General features: G+C 47.3%; 1 protein-coding gene across 18 annotated transcripts in view; it reads right to left on the bottom strand.

Annotated features, from left to right (window-relative positions):
- The window catches only part of GAPVD1 (GTPase activating protein and VPS9 domains 1), a 486,206-nt gene that overhangs the window by 129,722 nt on the left and 329,302 nt on the right, over positions 1 to 27,182 (bottom strand). For all 18 annotated transcript variants that reach the window (XM_085613786.1, XM_085613788.1, XM_085613789.1 and 15 more), the window contains 2 exons: positions 18,852 to 18,981; positions 17,769 to 17,878 (listed from right to left, as the gene is read on the bottom strand). In XM_085613786.1, coding sequence (XP_085469912.1) covers positions 17,769 to 17,878; positions 18,852 to 18,981 — 240 coding nt within the window. The remainder of the gene's footprint in view (positions 1 to 17,768; positions 17,879 to 18,851; positions 18,982 to 27,182) is intronic.

Raw genomic sequence — 27,182 nt, 5'->3', positions numbered from 1 at the left:
CACGCCGAGAGAAGTTTCATTCGGCACTCCCGCCGCGACTTCAGCTTCAACTGTTGGCACGCCGCACAATCTGTGGTGCCGTGATCCTCCTCCAAAAACCATATACAAATGAGGTGAGGGTCTGTTGCCGACATAAGATGCCCACAAAACGTGCAAGTTTTGAAGCCCGAAGGCATTCACACACTGTTCCACCAAAAGGAAATGGAAGAAAAAGGGGCCCTAAAACAGACCCGTAGCAAGGATCTGATCCTCGTTGCACGCAGAAAAGGAAATAACTGACGTAGGCGCGCCGGCGGGGGTCTTATGTGACCTCGCTGACGTCATGTACGTGGACGACGCCTGGGCGGAGTCGCGTGATGTCGTCCCATCCCCGGCGCGCAGGGATGCTGTGGCAAAAAAGTTTCCGAATCCAGTCTCACGCCTGGGGATAATTCTACGTGTAGGAATCTGCGGCTAGTCGTCTCTATCAGATAATTTCGTTTCCAAAGCCAGCTTCCTACAAATGGAGAAGAGGGTCATAAGATTTGGGGATCAGCCACAAGCCACTGAAGTGACATCAGTGAGCAGATCCTCCGATGCTTACAGAAATACTTTCAGTAGGTACACCACACACAGAGGTAAAAGCAGGCCTCAGTCCAAAAATGCTGAAAATGGGAGTTCAAATTCCACGTGCCAGGGCAGACCCCACAGGGTTCGGCATGCTTCCAGCCTAGTTTCTGCTTTTCATTCAGTCCGAGACAGTACAGGTCCACAGATAACAAAAAAACATAAGGAACCTTTTAAGTTTCAAAGAAAGATTCCTTTAAATCCTGTTTTCTTTCAGATCAGTAAACAGAATTTACCCATTAAGTTAACTTTTGACGAATGGGAAAACCAGCTGGATATCCTTGCTGGAGGTGCCACACATAATATTGATTGAATGTGCTAAGGGGTGGTGGGTACTGAGGTGGAGGGGCTATGAGTTCAAGTTGTGTGTAATGTGGGAACATTTAAATGGATGGGGCTGCAGGAAAAATAATAAATGTGCAACAGTTTCAGACTTGTATAAGGCATTCACTGACTTCCAAGAGTGAGTGCAGAACATGTTGAGGAGCACTAGAACTTGGAATCCTATGGATGCCTGGGGTGGGTCCTGCAGATAACCTTAAAGACATGGTAGAAAGTCTAATCAACCAAACATCACTGCCCAAGCACTACAGTATAAGGTTTTCAGATCCCAACTCCTACCAGGGAACACGCCCTCTTTCCCTTGGAAATGTACACTGTTATCATCTAACCAACCTCCTAGTGATTTCACTGAGTAGTCTACAAAATCTACCCAGATCTGGCTCTGGTTTTTTTCAGCCTTTCTGAATCTGTTCCTATACTGTTCAGTACTAGATCAAAAGCCTCAATCAGGGTACCCTTCATGAGGTCATACGATGTAGCCTCTTTCTCAATGAGTATCAGGAGTCTATCTCTGCACTTCCTAGCTTCCTGTGGACCGGTCTATCAAGTCAGGCTATCTCAAATGTAATGAATAACTTAGTGATATCATCACCCTTAAAGAATTTAGCGACAATGCCTTTGGGGATTTTACAGCCAAAAGATTCTACCTCCCTATTTATTATTTTGCTGCCACCAGAGATGTGTCCTAGGCCCATCTCAGCACTGTCTTTTTCTATGGCCAAGAGTTTAGCCTCTAAGGTGGCTCTTGGCCAGTTTCTGAAGATCTGCATCTTCAGTATCTACCTCGTCTGGGACACTGCTGGGGTCACTCCCGCTGGTGTTACTATAGGAGGGGGTGGGGGGGTAGTGATGGACTCAGAGTCCCTTCCTCTATCTCATGGGACTCTGCATCCTCTTCCCCAGGTGGGGGAAGATTGACTTGCTATGGCCTTGTCATTCTCTGCCAGCAACTGCTGGAGATGGGCGTTTGTGGGTTTAGGACCCATGGTAAGCCTCTATGTTCTGCACAAATCTTTGAGTTGTGAAACTTTCAAATGTGAATAGGGGCCCAGGTTGAGCTCCTGGGGGGTCTCTGGAGAATCAGTAATGTTTCTTAAAGTAGTTGGTGGTCTTGGTAGAGATTTACAAAACCGTGCTAAGGACTACTAGGGCCTAATTACTTTACAGATTTCTAAACAATGGGGGACTTAACCAAGGCCTTAAGACTAGTTTGAGAAAATTTGGAAAGAAATCAAAAATGAAAATATTATTTTAACTAAAAACAATTTTGGATTTCTTCATGTAAAATCACTTATTGATCAAGTGGTACAACAAATGTCAAGTCTTGTACCCCACCGTTGCACCACCAATGTAGGAAGCTTGCTCTGTATATGGAATACCACTAGGTGGTTATACTACGCACAGAGTCCAGAGATTCCCCCAGAAGTGTACAGGGCTGAATTAAAACCTGAAGTGCTCTACTAGTGGTAGTGTGGGTGAGCGGCCCTAGGCCTAACATAGAGGAGTGCAAGACATTTGTTGTGCGCACAATGACCAATGAATGACAAACGACTCAAAAAGGAGACAACAACAATTTTATAAAATAAGCTTTATTCAGGTTTTATTTTAAGACAGAGATCTTCGCAAAAAGTTTAGTGTGTTTTTCAGGATAATAACTTTAGTCTTGCAATTTTCAAACAGATAAATATTATCTTATGGAGGAAAACAACAATGTGGTTTAATGGGTAAGTACCCAACTTACAGTTCCAGTATTTGGGGTTTAAGGTCAGCAGAGGGCAAGATTCAGGTGAGCACAAAGTCTGCACAACCAGCGGCACAGGGGTGGCCAGGTGCAGAGGTCATATTCGGAGATAGGCCCAATGTATTTCAATGGAGACTGGGGGCGCTTGTAGCCACGCTGCTTGCAGGTAAGTAAATCTGTTGCAGGGGCCAAGCTTTGGAGGTTAGAGCAAGCACCATGGGCTCAAGGCAGCACTAAACATACACTAAATGGCTCCCTCGAGCTTAAAGCTGACGAGCTCCTGGACGACGCACCTGCGTGCCTGTGCGGGCACTGAGGCCCTTGACGGTTGCTTGGCGGCCCTCTCTTCCACCCTTAACTATTTTCTCTACTGAGGAGGGAAGTTATCCCGAAACCCGAGCCATGTCTCGGGCGATATTTTAAAACCCGGGACATGTATCGGGTCTAGAGATCATCAGTTCAACAAGTACTTACTTGCACCCACTGGGGTGAACCACTCAAGAACTTCATGTACCAGCTTCCCTTGGGGCAACCAGGAGGAGGGGCTAGCGGAGTGCGGTCCATTGCGGTGGTTTACTAAACATACACTACCAGTGGAACAGGGGCGTCAGGGTGCAAATATCACGTTGGTGCCCAAATCCTTTTAATGGAGCAACGTGATTTGACAAATAGGCTGCAGGCGTCGAACCGGAGGCTGTACACAGGAAACCAGCGACAGCAGAAGTAAGGTGAGATGCTGTAGGTCATGGGGACACAGTAGGTCGAGCTCCCCAAGGCCCAGGGGCTTTGGGTGCAGGGGAGTCCTTGGACGTTGGCATCGTCGTGGAGTCTAGGAAGGGGTCAGCCAATGCTGAACTTGCGGTCAGGATCGCTGGAGAACCTTTTCTGGATCGGCGGGCCACCTGGACACGGGCCAGAGGCTTCAGGCGAAGAGTGGTCCGATCTTGCAGTTCTGGAGGGCACCAGAGTCCTTTGTTGGGGACAGGTCAACTGTCCTCGGGAGTTCTGGTCTATATCAAAGACCAGGCAGTCCTCGTCGGGTTCAGGACGATGCTGGCTGTAGGACAGGCGTCGTCTTTGCGGGGTCAGGCTGGTAGGGCTGGGGCCAACTTAGAAGGCATCTTCAGGCGCTGCTGCATGGTGGCATCTTCGTTCTTCTACTTAGGTCGCACAAACTAGTTTCAGGGTCTGAGGAGCCAACAAAATACTAGATTTAGGGTTGTTTTAAGGGAGTGACTGGTATGACCAATGGACACCTTACCTGGGGTGACTTCACTCTCAATTTGCAACCCTCCTGTGGGAGGGGGCATAGTCCCAGCCTTGATTGGAGTGGGTCTCCTCATCTTCAAGATGGCGGGGACTAAAAGATGTGCTTAACCTCGCCTCCCCCACCTTAGGGCTGGAGTTGGTAGAGGTGGGCACATCTCCTATTCTTTCAAGGATTTCCCGTTAGTTTTCCAACCAATGAGGAGGTAAACTGAGGGCTGTCATATGCTGCTAGCAGCAGACCCTGGGGGTACCATTATAAAGGCGGCAGGCCTTTGAAGCGTCCCTCTCGAACACTGTGCCAATCCTGGGAGAGGAGGTTTGACACCTCCGCCCAGGATGTGATTTGTTTCTGGTCCCAGAGAGCAGAGGCTTTCGACACAAAGGGTCCAGAAACAGGTCTGGTGGTGGCAGGCTGCCCAAAGCCAGTCTGGGACCACACCAGGGTTGGTAGGTTTTCAGGGTGCACCTCTGAGGTGCCCTCTTGAGTATGTTTCAATAAATCCCACACTGGCATCAGTGTGGGTTTATTGAGAGGAGTAGTTTGGTGCCAAACACTTCTGGGTTCAGAAAAGCCACCATGGTGCTGAGGAAATCGAGTTGTCGAGTTTCCAGACCATGTACTCGCTATGGCTTCCCTGGCACTTACAATATCTAAGAATGGACTCAAATATGGTAGGGGCATATCTGTCCATGCAGATATGACCACACCTGTGGTATAGTGTGCCCTGCCTGGGGCTTCTAGAGGGGTGACTTAACTATACCTTATGCAGTAATAGTTGGCATGGCACACAGGCAGTGTACTATGTCAAATTTGTAGTTTTGTCTGTACAAGGCCAGGCATGCTACAGTGGCAGTGTGGATGGCCTACGTGAAAGGGCCCTACGGGACCCTCTTCCGTCCCTAAGCCCTAGGTACAATTTACTAGGGACTTACAGTGGGGCTAAAGAGCCAATTGTGGAATAGTTTTAGGGAAGAATCACTGGCATAGGGGACCTGGTTGGCAGGGACCCTGTGCACTACAATCAAAACACATTAATTTCCAGGCAAAAATTGGAGGCTATCCATGTCAAAAGAGGCACTTTCTCACACCACATATCAGAGCGGCGCATGCCTTTATGTCTATGTCTATGTATTGGTTTTTGTAAGGCGCGTATATCACCCGAAGGTCTCATAGCGCCGACAGATGTTCAGATGGTGAGGTAGGAGATATGCAGAATTAAAATAGCCATGTTTTTAGAAGTTTGCGGAATCTCTGATGGCTGGGTTCAAGTCTTATGTGTAGAGGCAGAGTATTCCAGCTTTCTGGGGCAATTTTGGAGAAGGATCTATCTCCATTTCTGACGGTTCGTACTTTGGGGACCGCTAGGCTCATAGAAGGCCAGGAAACTATACCCACTGCTCAAGAATGGTCAACAGCCTCAACCTGGAGATAGCACGTATAGCGACCTTATCGACCACACCGACCTCCAACTCCCTCAAAATGACCTCCCGACAGCAGAGGATGCCCGTTGCTGTCACACCTATTAGTCCTCTTCTGATCCCTCAACCCAGCATCACATCCAGCAGTCTCTCTCCTAGCCCTCAACTGCCAGCCTTTTCTTCCTCCAACCACTGTTGATCCGTCAGGACGGCAAACCTCCCCTTACACCCTAGAGAGCTCACCCACCTAGAGAGCTCACCCACCTCCTCTAGACCACACTGCATTCTCATTCATAATGATGAGCCTTCTTCCCTCAAGGACAAACTTACTGACCTTAGTCAAGACATTCAATTAGTTAAACCCAATCTCCAGAACCTTATATACATCACCTCGAAGCTCGAGAAGCACTGGAGTCTTAACCTGACCTCTTGGGCTAATAGACCAACTCACACAAATCAATACGGCTAACTTCTCCCATCGTGTTTCTATGAATAAAGAGAAGTCACTGAACTTACGCGTGAGATTTAATTCCCACTCAATCTGACCTCCAGACGCCAAAGGGTTACAGAAGACCTATCTGATGCCAACACTCCCTTCTGCTATCATATACCAATACACATAAGGATTCGATACCCTCGCCCAGCACCATCCAGGCTATTCCCTACAACCCGCACAGAGAACCCAGTCTCAACCATAGATCCATGAACTAGTATAATCTGCTACAGGTCCCTATGACACGCCATGTTACCAAATTTCATTTTAGATCTCCGCTCCTTAACTGCAGGTCAGAGGTAAAACACGCAGCAGACATCACTGATCTCATTCATGCCCAAGACCTAGACCTCCTTATCTAAACTGAAACATGGCTCACCGATTCATCCCCACCCTTTCTGGACGTCCTAGTGCCGCCAACTAAAACATCATTGGATTGGACAGATCCAGAAGAGCTGGTGGTGGCATAGCATGTATTTACGGATCAATGATCACTGTAAAACAATCACTTACGGTTACAATGTCATCGAGTGACTACCTAGATAACGAAATATGGAGCAATAACAAGGTTATGTGTAAACTTCACACAATTTACATTTTAAGGAAAATCAAACCCTTCCTGCCCCCTGTGGATTTCTAGCTAGCAGTACAATTTCTAGTCATCTTCCGATTTGATTACGGGAGTGCTTCTCCTGCTGGACTCCCAAAGTAAAGCTGGCCCCATAAAGGCCACATTGAACTCACCTGCCAGACTCATAACAGGTTCCAGGAGAATCAAGCGCATTGCTCCAGACCTAGAACATCTAAAATGGCTTCCGTTTGAAGCTAGAATCCACCTGAAGATTGTATGCACGACGCACTAAGCCCTATATCATAATACTCCTGTCTACTTGGCAAGAAAACTCTAGCTATCCAGGGTTAGTCATTCCTTAAGAAGCACTAACTCCCTACTGTTGGAACTACAGAAATTCAACAAAAAGAAAAACATACAACTGCTCCTTCTCCGGCCTTGCCCCAAGAATTTGGAACACTTTATCACCTGAAACCAGGACCATTCCCTTGACTGCCTCCCTCAAAAAAGAAGTAGAATCATCTCAACTTGTCCAGCACTGGGCGGACTCCAGCGGATCTTGGAACAGCTATGCTTAATGATATACTGTATAAATGTCGCTCCATGCTTATTCCTTCTCTGACTGTCATATAAAACAGTTTTAGGGAATGAGATCTGTCACTGGGAACCTGGGCATAGCAGGAACCCAGTGCACTTCTGTCAAAATTGCATTCGATACCAGACAAAGGGTGGGGGTGACCATGTCAAAAAGGGGCATTTCCTACACAAGTGACCATTCCCCTTTAAAAAAAAATAAAAGGATTCACAGTAAATGATGAACCTTGCTGATCAAATCACATGTGCCACGGAAGAGTTTGCGAAACAAGGAGAAGTGACTTTGCGTGTATTATCGTTAAATTAAATATTCCCAAAAAATGACCAAAAACAATTAATAAATTGGTACTAAACGTAGTTTTCATTCAATATGATCAGCAATTAAATAAAGCAGTTGTTCATACAAGTGAAGATGCTGCTGCCTATGTAGAGAACATACAACAGTTAAAATAGACAAAACAATGAACATAAGTGAATTTTGAGGCGAAAAACAGCCATACAGGGTATTTTTTCATTAATATCAAACATTAAAAAACGTAAAGACAAAAGATTGCCAGGCAGATATTTTGTGTTATTGGCAAAAAACCAGTTCCAAACTTATGAGCAAAGTGATAGCATAGAGATGCTATTTAACCAAGCCTGGATAAACCGTGCGCAGCTAATCACAGATTGCCAATAGAAGGTGCGCGCTTGTATGAATAGAGAAATGTGATGATATCTTCATTTAATATGTTCCTGTCAGTTTCCTAGGCAAGATTGGGCACTTCGGTGGGGCGTGGCTTGGCTGACCTGAGCTGAGTGCGCTCTGTCGAGCCCCACACTGATCCTTAATATATCCTGCCTCATCGGTGCTTCTTGAGGTCCCGTGGTTGCCCCGCCATCATCGCTGGCGGAGCCTTGCCTTCCGGGCTGTGTTTGGAGCCGCTGTGGGTCTGGTGAGCAGCGGTGCAGGGCTCGGCGGCGGCCTGCTGGTGATGAGGCCGTATTTGGAGCCGCAGCGTTGCCTAGATCTCCTTGCCGCATTGTCTGGCCGAGGCGGCGGCCGCAGAGGAAACCTGGCTGGCGGCGTTCGGGGCCTCGGCGAAGGCCCGGGGTGTGCCCCGAAATATCTGCGGTCCTACGGAGAGCTGCCGCGGCCGGCGGCCCAATTGGAACTCTGTCTCGTGTGGAGGAGACCTCTGAAGTGCAGGACGCGGCCGGATGGCCGCCATTTTGATGCTTTGGCCCCGGACAGAGCGGCTCCCTGTGGTGAGGTGGCTGCTTGATCGGCGCCCAGCAAGTGAGTACCGCTGTCCTGCTTCGGAGGGTGGTTTGGAGCCTCCCGCCCCACCATCCCCTCCCCCCCCCCCTCATTTCAGCAGGGGTTTGGTTCTTTTGGGGGTTCGGTGGTCTTATCGGGCCACAAGGGGGGTGCCAGGCGCAGGTGGCAGTGAGCGGGGTAAGATCCTTCCTGTGGGTCACGTCAGGGCAGTCCACGGTGCCCCTTCTTCTCAGCACATACAGACTACGCAGTTGTTGCGGCCGGCTATCGGCCGGACAGCGAATGCTCTTGGGGTTGCAGCAATTTGCTTGGCATCGCTACGATCAGAGTGGCAGGTTGGAGTCGTCGGAGGCCAGTTCGGGTCGCGGTGGGGAGCGTCGGCAGGCCAGCCCCCATTGATACTAATTGATACTAGTTGAGGCCCCGGCGCTTTTTCTTCACCCAGCTTCCCCTCCCCCCCCCCCCCCCCCCCTTTTAGGGTGATCTCTTTGGGAGCGGTATCACCGGGGGTTCGGTGGCAGTGTCGGGCCGCAAGGGGGGTGCCACGATTCAGAGGTCTCGCACGGCTGCCGGATGGAGGACAGTTTGGGAGGCAGCCGGTCCACAGTGCCCCTACTTCTCAGCGCATATTGACTATCCAGTCGTCTCGGCCGGCTATCGGCCAGACAGTGACCGAGTGTTCTTGGGGTTGCAGCAATTTGCTTGGCATCGCTACGATCAGAGTGGCAGGTTGGAGTCGTCGGCGGCCAGTTTGGGTTGCGGTGGGGAGCGTCAGCGTACCGGCCCCCCTTTATTCTAGTTGAGGCCCCGGCGCTTTCTTTTCACCCCCCCCCCCCTTTTTTAGGGTGATCTCCATCTCGCACAGCTGGCTAGGCGGAGGACGGTTGGGAGGCGGCCGGCCTGAAAGATACCAGGAGTGGGGCCCTTACCTCCATTTGATCTGTCACGTACTACCTACCTGGGGGTTCTTCGGCCGGGGTCTGAGGTGGAGATTGGGCCATTATGACCAGAGACAAGCCTGGCAGTGGTTAATCTAAACAGAGTACCATGGACAAATTCACAGGCCAGGGGGCTCCGGCGGCACTGCCTGGGGGGGGGGGGGGGGACTCAAACTGCTGTACCGGACAATGTGGCCCTTATGGCCGCCATTACACTATCTAGAGACACTTTGGAGGCTAAGATCGGGGTGGTCGGCTCTGATGTGATGCTCCTGCGTCAGGACCTGAGGAACGCGGTAGCCCGCATTACAGAGACAGAAACAAGGATCTCGGGCGTGGAGGATGTGGTTGCCACACTTCAGCAGAAAGTGGCGTCACTAGAGACCACCCAGCGGGGCTTAGCAGGGTGGTAGACGCAGAGGGGAGAGCGTGACGCAATAACCTGCACTTTGTTGGTTTTCCGGAAGATTGCGAGAAGGGGGAATATGAAGCGATTCCTCACAGACTGGCTCGAGAGTTGGCTCCCCGCCGGGGAACTTTCGACTTGCTTTGTTGTGGAACGTGCACACAGGGGTCTGATGCAAAAGCTCCCATTGGGCGCGCGTCCGCGGCCCGTCATCGCCAAGCTCCTTAATTACCACGACAGGGACACTATCTTGAAACAGGCCCGAGCCAAAGAACCCTTGCTGTTTAATAATTCCCGCATCTTAATTTTCCCAGACTACACGAAATCGGTGCAACGGCGGCGGCAGTCGTTCTGGCCGCTAAGGCCCGTCTTCATGAACTTAAGCTCTCTTATGCCTTGCTCTACCCGCCCCGGCTGCGCGTAGTATACCGGTCCCGCACCCACTTCTTTGACACGCCGGAGGCAGTGTTCCACTGGACAGATCAAACTGTGCAGCTGCGTCCTCACTCTCCCCCGGGAAGGGAATCCTACTCTTCCTCCGCTGGGCCCGCCCAGAACCAGCATGGGCTGAAGGGGAGAGGGGGCAGACACTCCAAGTCCAGCCGCCGCTCGCAATCTGCGGGCCCTGTGGCTCAGGGGGAGGGGGGCTCGGCCTTCCATCTCAGCGGATTGACGCAAGGATGACCATGTCACTTTTAGACATTGAGTATCTCATAAGCCGATGGGGTGTGTGTGTGGGGGCCAGTCTCTCCGTGGGGCTCCACAGGAGGAGAGGGTGCCACTTGATAATGGGCTGTGATTTGTGGTTTTGTTGGTGGGTGAGGGGTGGGACCTCCTGTTGGGGTCAGCCTGCTCTGCCTGCAGCGACAGGTACTTCATTGTTTTGGAGGTACAGGGTGGAGGGAGGTGTTGTGGGGTAGTGTTTTTGAGGGGGGGGGGGGGGGGTTGTGGGGTTGCTGCACTGTCTACATGGGTTCCAGACACTATTAAGTCTTCTGTAAAATTCTTGCTGCTGTCCTGGTATTGTGTAGGATCTGCACGGAGAAGGAATGGCTTTTCGTTCACGGGAGGCCCCTGGTCTTATTAGGGTTCATAGCTGGAATGTTAGGGGGCCGCTGGACAAGATCAAACGGGGGGCTATCTTGAAGTCAGCCAAGCGAGCTCGCACAGATGTGTTATTGTTACAAGAGACCCACCTCATGGGGATTAAGGCAGTATGTTTTCAGCGCTTTGGATTTTATAAAGGTCTTTCATTCTGAGTTTGTGAGGGGCTCCAGAGGGGTTGCTATCTTATTACATCGGAGGGTTGCATATACACATGTTAAAACCTGGGGGGGATTTGCAGGGCAGGTATCTGTTCATACAATGGTAGGGGGCGAGACCCTTGTATTAGGGAGCGTCTATGCCCCCGCCTTTTTCCTGGGGATTGGCCAGAAAGATTCTGACCCTCTGGACAGATATATCGGAGGGCCTCGCGGTGGTGGGAGGTGATTGGAATGATGTGATGGATGTGGCCAGGGATAGATGGAGGTCCGGGGGGAGAGGGGGGTTGTTTGAGGCCCGTCATCCTACTAAGCTGCATGCCTTAGTGACGCGCAATGACTGGGTCGACCCCTGGCGCAGGATGCATGGTTGTAAACTGGGCTGCATGTATCTTTCGGCAGTCCATGGTTCCTTCTCCTGTCAGGAATACCTGTTCATCCCACGGGTCTTTGATAGCAAGAGTGGTGGCGGCCGAAATACTCCTGCGCGGACTATCGGATCACTCCTCAGTGGCGCTTACTATACGAGCCGGGGAGGGGGGGGGGGGGACGCGGAGGGGGGTGGGGCAGTGGCCCATTTAGCTGGAGTCTCTCGGTCTGGAATCTTCAGAAGGAGGACTACAGGGAACAGATGGGAGATGCCCTAGATCAGTACCTGGCTATTAACGTGGGCTCGGTCTCGAGGGCAGAGACTCTATGGGAGGCTCTGAAGCCCACCATTCGAGGGGTGGACATCTCGTTCTGTGCCGCGGCCCGAAGACAGCGTAGGGAGGGCCTGGTTCGAGCGGAGGCAGTTATTCTGGAGTTGGAGGTGCGCGGCAGGGAGGAGGGTGGGCGGTTTGCTCGCCATCAGCTGCTGCTAGCGCAGCAGGATTACTCTTCTAGATGAGGCTCGTCAGGCCTGGCTTGCTACTCGTAGTAGGATTTATCAGTCGGGTGACAAATCTGGTAAAATGCTGCACTGATTGGGTCAGGGTTCGCTTCACCCTCAGGTCCTCCCCGGGGTGGTGGGGTCTGATGGGCTCCCGGTGTGTCGGCTATCGCGAGTAGCTTTGCAGAATATTATGCTCAGCTGTATGCTCCTGCGGAGTGCCTTCCGGCGGAGGTCATTGATCGTTTTTTGGATGATCTCCCTGCGAGGGCACTCTCAGATACAGTTCGGGAGAAACTAGAGGGCCCGGTTACTGAGGAGGAGCTGTGGACAGCCCTGGGTGATCTTAATTCTGGCAAGGCCCCAGGTCCTAATGGCTTTCCCTGCGAATTCTTTAAGAAATATTTCTTTCAGCTGGGGCCACACTATCGCAGGGTGGTGGAGGAGGCAGCCAGGCATCGGGGGCGTTTGCCCAGTGATTGGCGACACGCGGAGATAGTAGTTTTTCACAAGCCCGGCAGACCTCCGGAACATCATGCCTCATACCGCCCTATCTCCCTCCTGAACGTGGAGGCCAAGATATTGGCCAAGGCTTTGGTGAACCGTCTTCGCCCCCACATAGCTGCACTGGTTCCCCCGGACCAGGCTGGGTTCAGGCCCCAGCGTGCAACCCGACATAATATTCGACGGGCGCATGTGGCAGTTTCGATTATTCAGGGTCTGGGGGAACGGGCGGCGCTTCTCTTGTCTGATAAGGACAGGGCGTTTGACTCCCTGAGCTGGGTCTATCTATTTGCGCTCTTGCGGCGGCTGAATTTTGGACCGCGTTTCCTGTCCTACCTCACCCTGCTCTATACCAATTTGATGGCATCGGTGCGAGTGGCGGGCTTCGATTCTTCTGCATTCTCCGTCGGGAGGGGCACCAGGCAGGTGTGTCCATTATCCCCATATCTTTTTGCGTTGGCTATGGAACCCCTGGCTGCCTGGGTTAGGATGGATGCTCAGGTGTCTGGGTTTGAATGGGCGCATGGCCTATCTGACCGCATCGCCCTCTGCGCCGATGATGTGTGTTGAACGAACGGGGCCGCGGCTGTTGCGTATCATGCATTTATTCGGGGAAACTTCCGGTTTATAGACGAACCCCCGGAAGTCCACTCTGTGGGTACTGGGAGATCGGGGCGAGCTCGGTTCTTGGGCGTCGTCTGTACAGGTGGTACAAGGGGGCCTGAAGTATCTTGGGGTATACCTATCCGATTCTCCCGCCATGGCCTGGGAGCGCAATCTTGCATCTTTGTGGGAGCGGGTGCGCGAGGACATTAAGACCTGGTCCCACATGCCCCTGTCCATCTACGGCCGGTCAGCCATATTCAAGATGGTGTCGCTCCCGCGACTATTGTATCAGTTACAAAACCATCCCTATCGATTCCCCCGTGGTGGTTTCGGCAGGTGAACTCGGTTCTGGGACAGTTTCTTTGGGAGAGTGGCGCGGTTAGGGTGGCTGTCCGGATGTGTTTCTTTTCTACGTATTATTGGGGTCTGGCAACCTCCGATATATGGTCCTATTATGCTGGATCGCATCTACTTGTCCTTAATGTGTGGTGGTATGGAGATAAGGCCGACCCGGCATACGCCGTGCACTCTATCCCTGCACACTATCCTTTACTCTGCCCCGCTGAGATGTCCTCTTCCGCCTGCCACGCGGAAGGTGTTTTAGATTTGGAGGCAGGCATTGCGAAAAATGGATGGTGGAACAGACCAACTAAAAAGACCCCGCTGTGGAACGACGGCCGTTTCCCCCAGTTGTTGGGCCTCCCCGGGTTCCGTGATTGGGATAACATTGGGATCTCTACTCTGGGTGATGTTATGCGCGGCACGGTATTGAAATCCTTCCAAGACATCCAGACCGCTTTTCAGATGCCAAAGACTCAATTTTTTTAATACTTACAGTTTCGGCATGCCATCACTCCCTGCCTAGAAGGCCTGGACTCACTGCCGGAGTTTAGTACGGTGGAAGCAAAGATTTTTATGGGGGACCTCCTTGACCACAAGATCTCCAAAATCTATCAATCCCTGGTTACGCATTGTTGCCCCTCTTTGCAGCGTCTGCGGGAGGCCTGGGAGGGTGATGTAGGCCAGTTAGAGGAGGAGGACTGGACAGAAGCTCTGGCTTCCCCACGTGGGGCGGCTATTGCGAAGCGCCTGCGACTTATCCAATTTAAATATCTTCACCGGGTTTAATTTACCAAGGTTAGGCTCTGGAGGGCAGGCCTGGTGGCTTCCCCGGAGTGTCTCCGTTGCGGGCGGGAGGAGGGGACCCGGATACATACCATATGGCACTGCACGGCGCTGGCTCGCTTCTGGAGGGGGGTACTAGCTTGTCTCTCGGAGGTTCTGGGGTGGGAGCTTCCGCACTCACCAAAATTAGTTCTCCTCCATGTGATGGAAGGGATCGGGGGCAACATCTATAAAAGACATCTCCTGCTCCCAGGCTTCACATTAGCAAAGAGAGATATAGCTAGGGACTGGAAGGAGGTGGTTGCCCCATCGGTCTCGTCCTGGAAAAATGGCCTAGACTTTAGTATGGGCCTCGAGCTCCCAAACTTTGAGGCTAGAGGGTGCCCTAGGAAGCACTATAAGATCTGGAAGCGTTGGGCAGATTATCGGGGTCTGGAGCTGGAACCACCGAGGGGGGACCGGGGTCGTGACCCAGAGTAGCCGGTTGACCTCTCCCGTTCCTTGCCTTTCCCTATGTGTGGCTCACAATCCATTAATTGATAATGGTATGGTGGCTGTTGAGCTTTTGTGTGGACCAATAGCAGCTTGGGTCAGCTATATGTTGTTTCGGAATATGGGTGGTTGGTTAAAGGAATTGATTCTATTTGTATCGCCTTTCATATTCTTCTGCTTTTCAATATGTAAAACGGTCAAAGTCATTGGGTTTTTTTTGTGTCTCTTATGCGGAAGTTGTCTCTGGGATTCAGAGGTCTGCATTATATGTGATATTTTGACAAATAAAATCGGTTTTCAAAAAAAAGATTAGGCACTTCTTTCCCAAGGCATGGGTTATCTGACACTTTGACCCCTAGCGATTAAGTGGTCTCGTCAGGACTCGGAATATCTTAACCTGAGGAAACAAAAAGAGGGAAAGGATCCCTCTGTAACAATTTAGAAAAATATTGGTGCGCAACCCAAGTGCACTATGGGGCATATTGTGATGAATTACCTTTCTTGAGGTGTGTATTAATTTATGGGCCTATAAAGCCTAATTAGGAGGACAAAGAAGGTGACAAATGTGAGAGGCCAAAGTAAGTGAACAGGGAAAAACATTTTGGCAAAACCTTCACTTAAACCCAGATGGGAATCATACCTGAGAATGGTGGGGACAAAGTGAGAGTAGTGCGGCAGAATAAAAAACTATTGTCTTGCGATTCTGCATCCCAAAAAAGAAAAGGAGGGATTAGTGTGAAACTCAAGGCCCCCCCCAGCCACGGGGTCGAGTTGAAGGGGGAAAAAGTTACATATAGAAGATAAAATAAATAAATCCTTATTTGAATAGTTTTGTGTAACTGAGTATAGACAACCAGCTTGAATGGAGGGAAGCAGCACCGTCTTCTGCTTCTGTAGTGGGGTGCTTAGCATGCCATCAATCTCAGGAAGTTCACAGCAGAATAAGTTATGGATCTTAAGAAAAACGGATGTATGACGTTACAACGCACACTTTTACAACGCATGCACTTACAACGCATTTTTTACAACGCATAATCCATTACAACGCACTACACTTACAACGCATGACACTACAACGCATTTTTAAAAACTACCATTACAACGCATACCATTACAACGCATAATATTTAATTGCATTTAAGGTAAGTATTAGATAGTATAGGGGTAAAAATTACTTTTCTAACTCCAGGGGGTGCAACAGTAGGGTAAGTGTTGGATAGTATAGGGGTAAAAATTGCTATTCTAACTCCAGGGGGTGCAACAGTAGGGTAAGTGTTGGATAGTATAGGGGTAAAAATTGCTATTCTAACTCCAGGGGGTGCAACAGTAGGGTAAGTGTTGGATAGTATAGGGGTAAAAATTACTATTCTAACTCCAGGGGGTGCAACAGTAGGGTAAGTGTTGGATAGTATAGGGGTAAAAATTACTATTCTAACTCCAGGGGGTGCAACAGTAGGGTAAGTGTTGGATAGTATAGGGGTAAAAATTACTATTCTAACTCCAGGGGGTGCAACAGTAGGGTAAGTGTTGGATAGTATAGGGGTACAAATTACTATTCTAACTCCAGGGGGTGCAACAGTAGGGTAAGTGTTGGATAGTATAGGGGTAAAAATTACTATTCTAACTCCAGGGGGTGCAACAGTAGGGTAAGTGTTGGATAGTATAGGGGTAAAAATTACTATTCTAACTCCAGGGGGTGCAACAGTAGGGTAAGTGTTGGATAGTATAGGGGTAAAAATTACTATTCTAACTCCAGGGGGTGCAACAGTAGGGTATGTTTTGGATAGTATAGGGGTAAAAATTGCTATTCTAACTCCAGGGGGTGCAACAGTAGGGTAAGTGTTGGATAGTATAGGGGTAAAAATTACTATTCTAACTCCAGGGGGTGCAACAGTAGGGTAAGTGTTGGATAGTGTAGTGTAATATTATGCGTTGTAATGGTAGGCGTTGTAATGGTATGCGTTGTAAAGGTATTTTTTAAAAATGCGTTGTAGTGTCATGCGTTGTAAGTGTAGTGCGTTGTAATGGATTATGCGTTGTAAAAAATGCATTGTAAGTGTAGTGCGTTGTAACAGTTGCGTTGTAAAGGTTGTTCCCCAAGAAAAACAGCGTGGTCGTACTGGTATTTCTGGGACAAAATTATGAAGGCAAAACGCTGGTATTAAACCCATAAAGTTGGTGTCTGAATGTGAAATGAAGCGTGAATTGGATAAAAAGACCAGAGAATGGCAGTTGAATGTTCTGAAGCGCAGAAACTTTAGTCAGCCTTTTTAAGACTGTTAAATCGGAGAATTAAGCTGGCTTCTTTTTGGTATTGTTTTAGCAATACTCACCTTCCCTCGGGTTAGAATTGATGATATCAAGAACAGTCCAACTAATGTTCTCTGTATCATGGGCATGCTCCATGAAGTGGTTTACCAACGGTGCCGTATGGACAGAACAGCTGGCCCTGGGTTTCTGCTGGATGATACCTTCAAGTATTTCCTGATTCGTTGTCCCATTATATACTTTTTCACAGGGGAAAATGATACCGTAACCTTGCTTCTGGTTTTGTAATATGAAAATGTTGAATGTTTCCCTGAAATATCTTGATGTACAAAAGCATAACGCATCTCTAACATTGATTACGTAATATTCCCTATTAAGGAATCTTTTCATAATTTTGTATATCTGACCCGGTGTTTCAAATTGTAAATGCTACCCAAGTTTCTAAATTGTTTTTAAAAAGAAGCGCAGATGTAATGCTTTGAAAGTAATGTGCATTAAGGCACATGAACTCTAGTTTAGCCACATATAAGACTGGCAGAGAAATTTAAACTATGAAGACAAATAAAAACAATCAAGATCGATGTGTGGTATAACAAGACACAATGCAAAGTTTTGGAAGGAAAACTTTGTCCCACATCCCCTGGCTGTTTTAATGATACATTTTACCTCCCCTTATAATGGGGAGTACCTGAGCAATTCTCTTCCCAGTATTTCTAGAGAACTGGGATGTACACCGTCCGCCCCAGTGTCATCCCTCGTGACCAGCACAGTGTGAGTGAAGTGTAATAAAGATGTATTCATATATGTTAATTCTCTTTTCCAGGTATTCTTTGCTGTCATATTGACCAAGTAATGGGAAATACGGTGCTGAGAAACACAGCGCTGAACCAACCTAATCTACCAAATAAAATAATATCCCAACAAAAGGTACAAGTTGAGCAAACAGTCACACGTGAACTAGTCCTGCAGCACATGCCATTAACTTAGCATCTAGGTTTACCATCTGGGTCATTGTGGTCTGGCAGGCCATTCCGAGTGGAATGGGACACCAATGGAAAAGCAACTGCATCTGCTGAGCACAGCGCCATACGAAGCTTCTTCTTGGCATCTCTGAAAGACAGAAAAATATTTCCTCAATAAAAACAATGATAAATTATCACTAAATAGTTGATTTTAAAAACAAAAAATAACAGAAATAATAGAAAACATATTCGAATTTTCCATGCCCTTATTCTGTACTGCCATAACACAAGTCTGCCTTAACGTACACAAATAATGCCAGAACAACTGGGACTGCAACAGCTCCTTGGCCAAGGTGGAGTTCAAGGCTAATGAACTGCACAACTAGTGAGTAGACTGATCACATCCAGATTTCTTTTTTGAGATTCAGAAAAGCCAGTCAGTCAAAGAAAGCTTTATTTCGGCCATATGGCCATAAAAGCACATAAAATGATACAAATACATTTCATACAATATTAAAAAAACAGATGTTAGAATAAAATGTCATGATAGAACTAAGAGTGCGAGTCCAGATTGTACAAGGTTTTCAGGCTCAGTATTGACTGCTCTCCCTCTTAGCAGTTCTTAGTACTAAAGTAGTGTTCAGATTCAGAGAAGCAGTTAAGAGTCCAACCACTTACAAGTTTACAAAACCTCTTGAACAAAGACAAAAAGTCTACAGTAGGATAACCATTTAGAAATTCAGTCAACTGTTCCGCACAAAGACTGTCAATTTAAATAAAAAGCAATTTCCATCAAAGGGAAGTGTCCGGAGAAATATACGCTTTTTAAATTACGAATGTCCTCTCTGGGATTTTTTTTCAGAGCCAGGTTTTCTTCTTTATGCTCCATTGACTGCTCGCCACATACTGCAAAACCATTCTTAAGCCATTATGGGGAGGGAGTGCACTTTCACCAGCACATGCTCTTCAGCCTGAGACTGCTTGTGGTGTGTCTCTTGGTATCCTATTGAGTCTGAAGAGGAGGGCAAGTACAGGCTGATATGCTTTTGATACGCTCTTATGATCTATGGCAAATATTTATTCACAGCCAAGGACATGAAAAAATATGCCCATGTCATTACCTGTATGAAAAAGCAGAGTCCAGCGGAAGTGCAACTTGGCTGGCAGAGTCTGGGAGATCGTCAGAAGTGATGTTCTGTAAGGCCTCATCCCTTGGGGAGTCGTGAACACTTTCACCATCACCTACACCTTCTGAAATGTTCATTAGAGGAAAATATAAAGGTTAAATAATTAAGGCCGTCCGACTTTCATTAGAATCTGATTATTAAATGAATACTCCTAGAACTACGTTTACTATTTCATAAATCTGGCATGCAGACCACATCTATGCGCACTGTTGATATCATACCACCAAACAAATATTTAAGTATTTGTGTTGATACTGAAGTCTCGAATTATTTAAGAAAACTTTTAAACTTTTCATCTTAAATTGTAATAGGAGAAGAAAGCTTGAAAGTCGGCCATTATCTCCAGATGACCACCTTAGCCATATTAATATATTTATACTGATCATGTATTTCCATTGAAACTCATTTAATTGAAATAATATGCTGGTGAGCTTTATGTGAAAGGAAAGGGTAGATAATGTTGGAAAATGTTACCTCATACATTCATAGATAGGGTAAGACCTCACCGACATTGCAAAATGCTATCTTGAGGCAAGAACTAATATTTCACAAGGGAATAAATTTAGGATAGAAAAGGCTCAGTTCCCAATGTGCTGTGCAGTCATCTTTGAAAGGTTAAATGAGGCATTAAATGCTAATGTTCAATAAAAAATGCATAGTCGAAACATGGCAAGGAATCCAATCACTGTTCAGTCTAAACAAGGAAGCGAGCACAGTATGACAAGCATTTGCAATGCAATAGGTCTCGCTTTTACGCAAGTTTGAGCTATTGGTATTGTAAATGACAATGCCTTTTATTTATGTGTTTTGATAATTAACACATAAATAAAAGGCATTGTCATTTACAATGCCAATAGCTCAAACTCTTATAAATGCGAGACCTTGCAGACATTGTCCCAGCCTGCTTGTAAAGAGAGTCCATATTGGTATAGGGATATCTAATATATGTGTTGGTACACTGTATCTGTCTATGTTTATGTTTTAAGTATATCCTAATAAGTTAATAAGTATTGTGAATATATATGGTGAAAAGATTTTTTTTGTTATGATTTGGACCATTAGTTTGGGAATGATAGAATAGGTTTTGGAATATAATTGGTAAGCAAAGACCAAACCAGTGACCAATTAAGTTGACTGGCTAAAGACATTTCCATTTGTTCCCGTAAGAAGATCAACTTTTGTTGCTTCATGCATTTTGTGCCCGGGTCTTAGTGGGATGTTTTGGGCAAACTACTATTTTTGATACACATGCTTGCAATGTCAAAGCGCGCATGGTGCACTAATGTTGTAGGAAAACATGTGTGGCTGCAGTAAGTGAAACACATTTAAGAAAATAGGGCTTACAGACTACAGAAGACATACCGTGTAACAACAGAAGTAGACAGTCCTCTTCTCACTTCTACCCCTGCCATTTCTGGATCCATATACATACAAATGCGGCATCCATACATGATGCATTGCACAATTGGGTCCCGAGATCCATGGTAATAGGTTGAGGGGGGTGTCAGGGTTTGGTAGGATTGTGCCCCAAAAACTAGAAACGAAATTAGGAATAAGTGGAGCGCTAAGATGGCAACAGGCAGCACCAACAGGAAAATCATTTGCAATGCAATAGATTTCGCATTAACACGAGTTTAAGCTATTGGCATTGTAAAGGACGATGCTTTTTTATTTAGGTTTTAAAAACGAAAACAAAAAAAAAGGCATTGTTATTTGCAATGTCAATAGCTCAAACTTGCGTAAATGCGAGACCTATTGCATTGCAAATGCTTGTTTTCTAAAGAGGCTATCTCGAGTTTGCAGCTGTACCAGGAACCAATCAACCTAGCCAAACTAAAGCCTTTTGCTAGGCAGCATTTTTCAACTGAAAATAAATCTCTTACACAAAAACTTTTCGTACCTGCCCCATTGTAAATGCGCTGAATCGTACATCAGGCCATCACCCACTTTTTCTTGATGTCTTTATTTATTTGGTTTTATATAGCATTAACATGACCCAGGGGGTGAAGCACTTTACAAGACGAAGGATAAAAAGTAACAAAGTTACAGTAAAGCCAGCACAACAAGACCAATGAAAGAGCAGTGACTTCACTGTTGTGTGCATTATACAATTACTAGTCCAAACAGTATATACCCGTACCGGCCTTTGCATATGCCATGGGATGAACAGTGGACTCCAGCGCCACTCTAGCCAGGCTAGTGAGTCTGAAATAATCAGGTAACGCTGGAGACCGAAGCCAGTTTAGACTGTTTAATTAGCAGTGAACTCAGCAGACCTTATGTCAGATCTAGGCTCCACTTTTGCCGCATTTTGACCATTTGGAGACCTACTTTATTTCAACAGGCGGAATGTGCTTTCGGTGCCACAACCTACCACTTTTTCGTACTGTACCACACCAGCCGTGCAATACTGCAAATACAGGAGTGGAGGGCTTATCAAAGAGGGACATACCACTTCTCCATGACACCCTTGTTCCTCCTCCTGTGCACTGCTGCAAAAGGCAGCACGGACATTCCACTACCTCTTAGAGACAGCTGCAGCTTACAGGGCAAGCATCGTGTGTAGCAGTACATCACGAGTTGGCAATTAGCGGGTCTTTGGGGTCAGGTGGTGGTTGAAGGTAAGGCCTTGCGCCCTCATGGCCCCCTGCAGTGTAGGATCAGCCAACCTCTGCAATCTGGCTGCCCGCCTCAACTGGGCTCTCATAACGTAACCTGCTTATGCAATGTCCTATTGTAGGCCTTCTATTGTTGTGTGGACAAAAGTAATGCTTTCTATTAAATATTTAATACTAACATTTGAGTGACAATTCATGTCACGTTGGAGACATTTGTTTACTGTAACTTCAATGTAACCCAAGTGGTTGTTCTGACGTCTGAGCCGGTTAGATCAGTTTAACCTGGGGAAAAGTTATGCTGTCTACAAACAAGATTTAAAACATCCTTGGAAGAGACAGACTTGAAAAAAAACACAAAAGCTGATAGATTTAGGATATAAGTGATATAAGATCTTGATAACCTGTCATAGAAGGCCTTTTTAAATAGCACCTCATTACTTGAAATGCATGTAAACCTACACACCGTTAGTCCTCCGTAGTATATCAAGCATTCTTGGAGAGGTGGGCGTTTCTTTCTTTTCGGCACTGCATGAGAGGCTCAGACCCGTTTGGCGCACCACGAAAGTTACTGAATATTTCATGGCAGCCCTTCAGAACTGCTTTGAAAACGGTCAGCAAAATTAGGGTCGACCTTCCAGACGAGCACAGGTTCACATTTTCGCATATTATACCAAGAGATGTGCCCTGAATGGTGCGCCACAGGTCTCCAAGTCTGTGTTCGTGGCATGTGGCTGCCCACTTTTGCACCCAGCAAGCCAAAATAATGGACTAGTGGGAGGCCAAGCTGGTGTTAAGTAGCTTTTGTGCTCGCTTACTTGTACGCATGGAACGGAGAAGCAGCAAAGGAAAGGCGACCTTCAATGAGTTATTTCACCAATTAGCCCCCTTTAGGTTTCTGAGGGTTCTTCAGATAAGTCTGTCACCTGAAGCCAACAGCCGCGCAGCTGGTCAAAGCCTTTCAGACAAGGACGCTGCAGCGCTGCCATTTTGTCGGCCGGGTCGTCGGCGAGTTGTTTTTATTTTGTTCTTTTTCTTGTCATATTCCAGCTGAATCCTGCACGCTCCACCGTCTCTCACTGCAGCAGAGGATGTCCCCATGGGATGGGGTTGGAAAGCTCATCCTTCCTCGTTATGCCTCCTCCGCCACAGGGCAGCAGCATCACACTTCCGTCTGAGCACTGCAAACGGGCGCCAGCTCTCATCAGGCAGCCGTGGACAGCCGGCAACCATAGCGAGCAGTCTACAGCCACTAAAACTACAGCTAGCTTCACTGCTTGCCAGCAGCAGGCGCGAGTCACAGCAACCGAGCAAGGCAGGAGAGACCTGCGTTCTAGGAACGAACAGGCTGCAAAGGGGTCCCTCAAGAGAGAAGCTCGGCCGCAGCTGAGCACACAACATATTTCAGCACAATTTTACCAAGATACTAGGAGGGGCACTGGGTAATGCCATTCATCCATTCCCTTGTCCTTAGACAGCCTTAACTTCTGGCGGCAACCAATGCCAAAGACGGCACAGCTTATGTGGCATAAGACCCAATCTTCACTTCGGGACAACCTTAACCTACATCGCACACATTGCTTTTTCAAGTGGAAGCAATTGGATCCACTTCCTTTCTGCGGAGTGCAACCAAAAGAACAAGCGCTTGCCATTCCTGCTGTTTATTTTTGCATCGCGCTTTCACTTGCGCGATAGAAAAATAAATCCGCGGCTCCCTGTCTCCTTTTGGGATGGCCCATCCGGACTGGATCTCATGCCTCCTTGAAATAAGAAATTGCTTCACTACAGCCGTGAAGCAGGCGATCCAGTCCGGATGGGCCAGACCAAAACGCCAAAGGGAGGCAGCCCAAAAAGCTCATTTCCAGTGGCAGGCCACCGTTTAGCATAAACAGTGATGCCAGCCAATGGAAATGTGGGGCGGGGCTTAAATACCTTTTCTCAGAATCCTTGTTCACAATAAATCTCGCCGAGGCGAGCAGCGCTTTGCGCTGCAACGCCACGCGAGACCTAAAAACACTGGCTCCGGATGGCGCAGATGGCTCCACTTGGCATTAGGAGACTATTCACCAACACCTCGTTGGGATTCCAGGGGAGGGTCGGGTAGAGCGTTGGGGGGGGGTCAGTATGGGAGGCAAAGTGCAGGGCGGTGAACTGCTCCGGATGGTCGCCGCATCGCACGATTCTTACAATAGTAGATGGTGAGCTGCGATACACTGTCAGTGTCAGGAGTGCTTTCTACCGCCAGGTCATATCAAGAGACATCAGCACACAGGGACGGCACACTGTGGATAGGAGCGCCGGTCTGGAGTGTGTGGAGGGAAAAGTTTGTGGTGCATTTGTGGGCACACAAGCACTTTCACTGAGCAGCAACACATAATACCAGTCAGTCGCTTTGCACCATCAGCACACAAGTAGGTCTTGTAGTGGGTACTGTGCAAAGAACTAAAAATACACTGTTAGACAACCTGGCTTTGCTCCTTTAATTGATCTCTGAAGGCTGAAACGCTGAGTCGCTCCTACCAGGATTCACTGCAGTGACCTGCCGAGTTTACATAGATTTAAGCAGTGAGTGATCGTCTCACTGAGCTATCTACTGGCATACCAGAAGGTGGTTCTATAAATTTACCACCATCTCTATGAATACATTTCGTTTAACATTGTTCTTGTGTAATAGCAGGGAAGCTTGCAGGCATATTTATTTATATTAAAAGGTGCAATAGTTCAGCTATAATGTTCTATTTGGTATTATTCTCTAAAATGGCTGCGGAAGACAAGTAGGTCCACTGAAATGTAAGCCACTAAGATGATTCAATGAGTTGAACACTCGCTGCCGCCATCTGCTGCTCACAAGTCCAAATCAGAGCAAGGTCAACTCAGCATTCCATCCTTTTGGGGGTGATATATTGTGTATGATTACATTGGGTAATTTTTCAGGGCTTGGAGATGGCAAAAACTGCGGTGTGAAACAACACATCAAACAAATGATTATTTATTATTAAAATCAGTCAATGCTTTGTACATTTTCTTGTTTTTACTCTGCCATAGTGTAGAATGCCACAGTACACTTTGTGGTTGGAAGGCACTACTTACGCTATGCCACAAAATGCAAAAGAAGAGACTGCGTGATGCTGAGTGACTTGTAGGCAGGACTACTGGAACTATATAACGAGGGACCAAATTATGTGGTGGTGTTGAGTAAAATATGTGGCATAGCGGAGCACATTTTGCAATATTACTTATTTTGTCATTTCCACTCATGTTAACTCTGTATGGGCAATGTTTCACATTTTTGTGGAAGTTTAGCACGCAAATACAGCAATAAATAACTAAGCAAGATTTACCATATAGCCGCAGGCTGTAGAGTTTCCAGCCATTTGAATGGCACAAGAAATGTTCACAAGCTGCTCCGTGCTGAGGGTTAGCTCCACCCCTACCCCCCTAGGATCATTACACACGCTCACATTGGCTAGAGGTCGTACGAATGCCTCCACCTAGTGAACCGTGTGTACGTGGGATGTGAGGTATGCCTCCACCAATTAGCTCCCCTGAAACTCAACCATGAATGACCAGTGCGAGTTTGCAGCCTCTGACAGCTGATATGCCGACTGTCCAGACATGGGCCAGGAATGTGTTAAGAAGATGCAGGGAGACCAGGAATAAGTCAAAGACGTAGTTTAATCCATAGCACCACCAACAGCCCAAGCTGCTGCTTCGCCCAGGACATCCAGCAAACTGCCAACCCCCCGCCCGCATTCTTTCAAAGCCCCACAACGTTCTCGGCACGCGTCTGTTCCAACATGGAATACATGAGCATACACGAGATCATAACACATCCCCTTTACATAACAATAGAAAGAACAGATGATAACAAAAACAAAAGCAAAATAAAACACAAAAAACCATCAACAGGTGTTCAGATAAAAATCATTAAGCTTTGCAGGAATGCGACGCAACCTTCCAGAAGGTTCCCTGGAATGCACCAGATCAGGAACCACTGAAATACCAGGAGAGTTATCCCCACTTGAAGAAGCAGAGAAACTGGTTTGATCCGAAGCTGGAACAACACCAGAACCTGACTCCAAAGAAGGATCCAACCCCAAGTATTTCACAAGCCTAGACATGTTCCACTTACAACCACCTTGCATTGTAACCACATTCTTATGTATGGAAGAAATCAAAAATGGACCCATAAACTCTGACATACCCTTCCTCGTAAACCTGGGTTTTTTAACTAACACCCACTCCCCCACACACCATGACTTAGACTTAACAGCGTTCTTCTTATCAAATCTTTCTTTATACCCCATCTGGTAAGAACGGACCCTGGATTCCACCTTCTTCCCATCCAAAGGAATTTGTTCATGCAAAGGAAACCAAGTCGGATTCAACTTTGACCTTGCATGTCTGCCCCTCAGAAGAAAGAAAGGTGAATTACACATAACCTGGTTCACCGTGGTACGATGGGCCCACCATGTATCACGCAACACATTCTTAAGAGGAATTTTCGTGTCCAAAGCTGTTTGCACACAACCCTTGACAACACGATTCATGCGCTCAGCCAAACCATTGGCCTGGGGAGAATAGAGAGCTGTTTTCAGGTGAACAACACCAAAATCATTCAAAAATTCTTCCATCTCAGACGAAACAAATTGTAGACCATTATCCGTGATTAAATACTTCGGAACACCTTCCCCAGCAAATTCGTCTTTGAGAAATTCTACAATAACCTTTGTGTTGACATTACTCACACACCTTGTAGACACCCATTTGGATGTATAATCAACCAAGAGAATAACAAATCTCTCAGACGGCGCCAGTAAATCAAATGGTCCCATTAGATCTAAACCTAACTTTGTCCACGGCTGACTAGGAACCTCCACCGGAGACAAAGGAGCACAATTGACCACTTTGGATTTATCATTTGACGCACACAAATGACACTCTTTAACCACAATCTCCACCTGATGATCCATTAATGGCCACCAATATCTCTCCCTAAGCCGAGCCTTAGTGAGACTCCTACCAAGATGTCCCTCGTGAGCTAAGTTTATCAATTTTGGTCTTAATGATAAAGGAGGAATAAACCTACTACCTCTCAACACCCCTCCATGTGCAATGGTCAACTCATCCTTAACAGACCAAAAAGGACTAAGCTCAGAATCTACATCCTTGCAATTAGCCGGCCAGCCTTTGATAATAAAATCCTTAATACAAGGAAACAAGGGATCTTCAGAAATAGCCTGACTCCATTCTTCATGGGAAATGGAAGATTCCCTAACCCAAGAAACAGAAAACTGTTCAACATCCACATAGTCTTCATGTTCTTCAATTGGCAACCTCGACAGACAGTCCCATCCTCGTCGCCAGTGTTAAGAAGACGCAGGGAGACCAGGAATAAGTCAAAGACGTAGTTTAATCCATAGCACCACCAACAGCCCAAGCTGCTGCTTCGCCCAGGACATCCAGCAAACTGCCAACCCCCCGCCCGCATTCTTTCAAAGCCCCACAACGTTCTCGGCACGCGTCTGTTCCAACATGGAATACATGAGCATACACGAGATCATAACACAATGCTTGGCCATTTTCACGGCGAAATCGATGACATGGTTTTCAAGACGGATTATACTCAAAATAGAAAATAGCAGACCCA

This window comes from Triturus cristatus, chromosome 1_2 (genome assembly GCF_964204655.1).
Source record: "Triturus cristatus chromosome 1_2, aTriCri1.1, whole genome shotgun sequence".
NCBI classification, from domain to species: Eukaryota; Metazoa; Chordata; class Amphibia; order Caudata; family Salamandridae; genus Triturus; species Triturus cristatus.
This window is presented reverse-complemented; position numbering and strand designations above follow the sequence as displayed.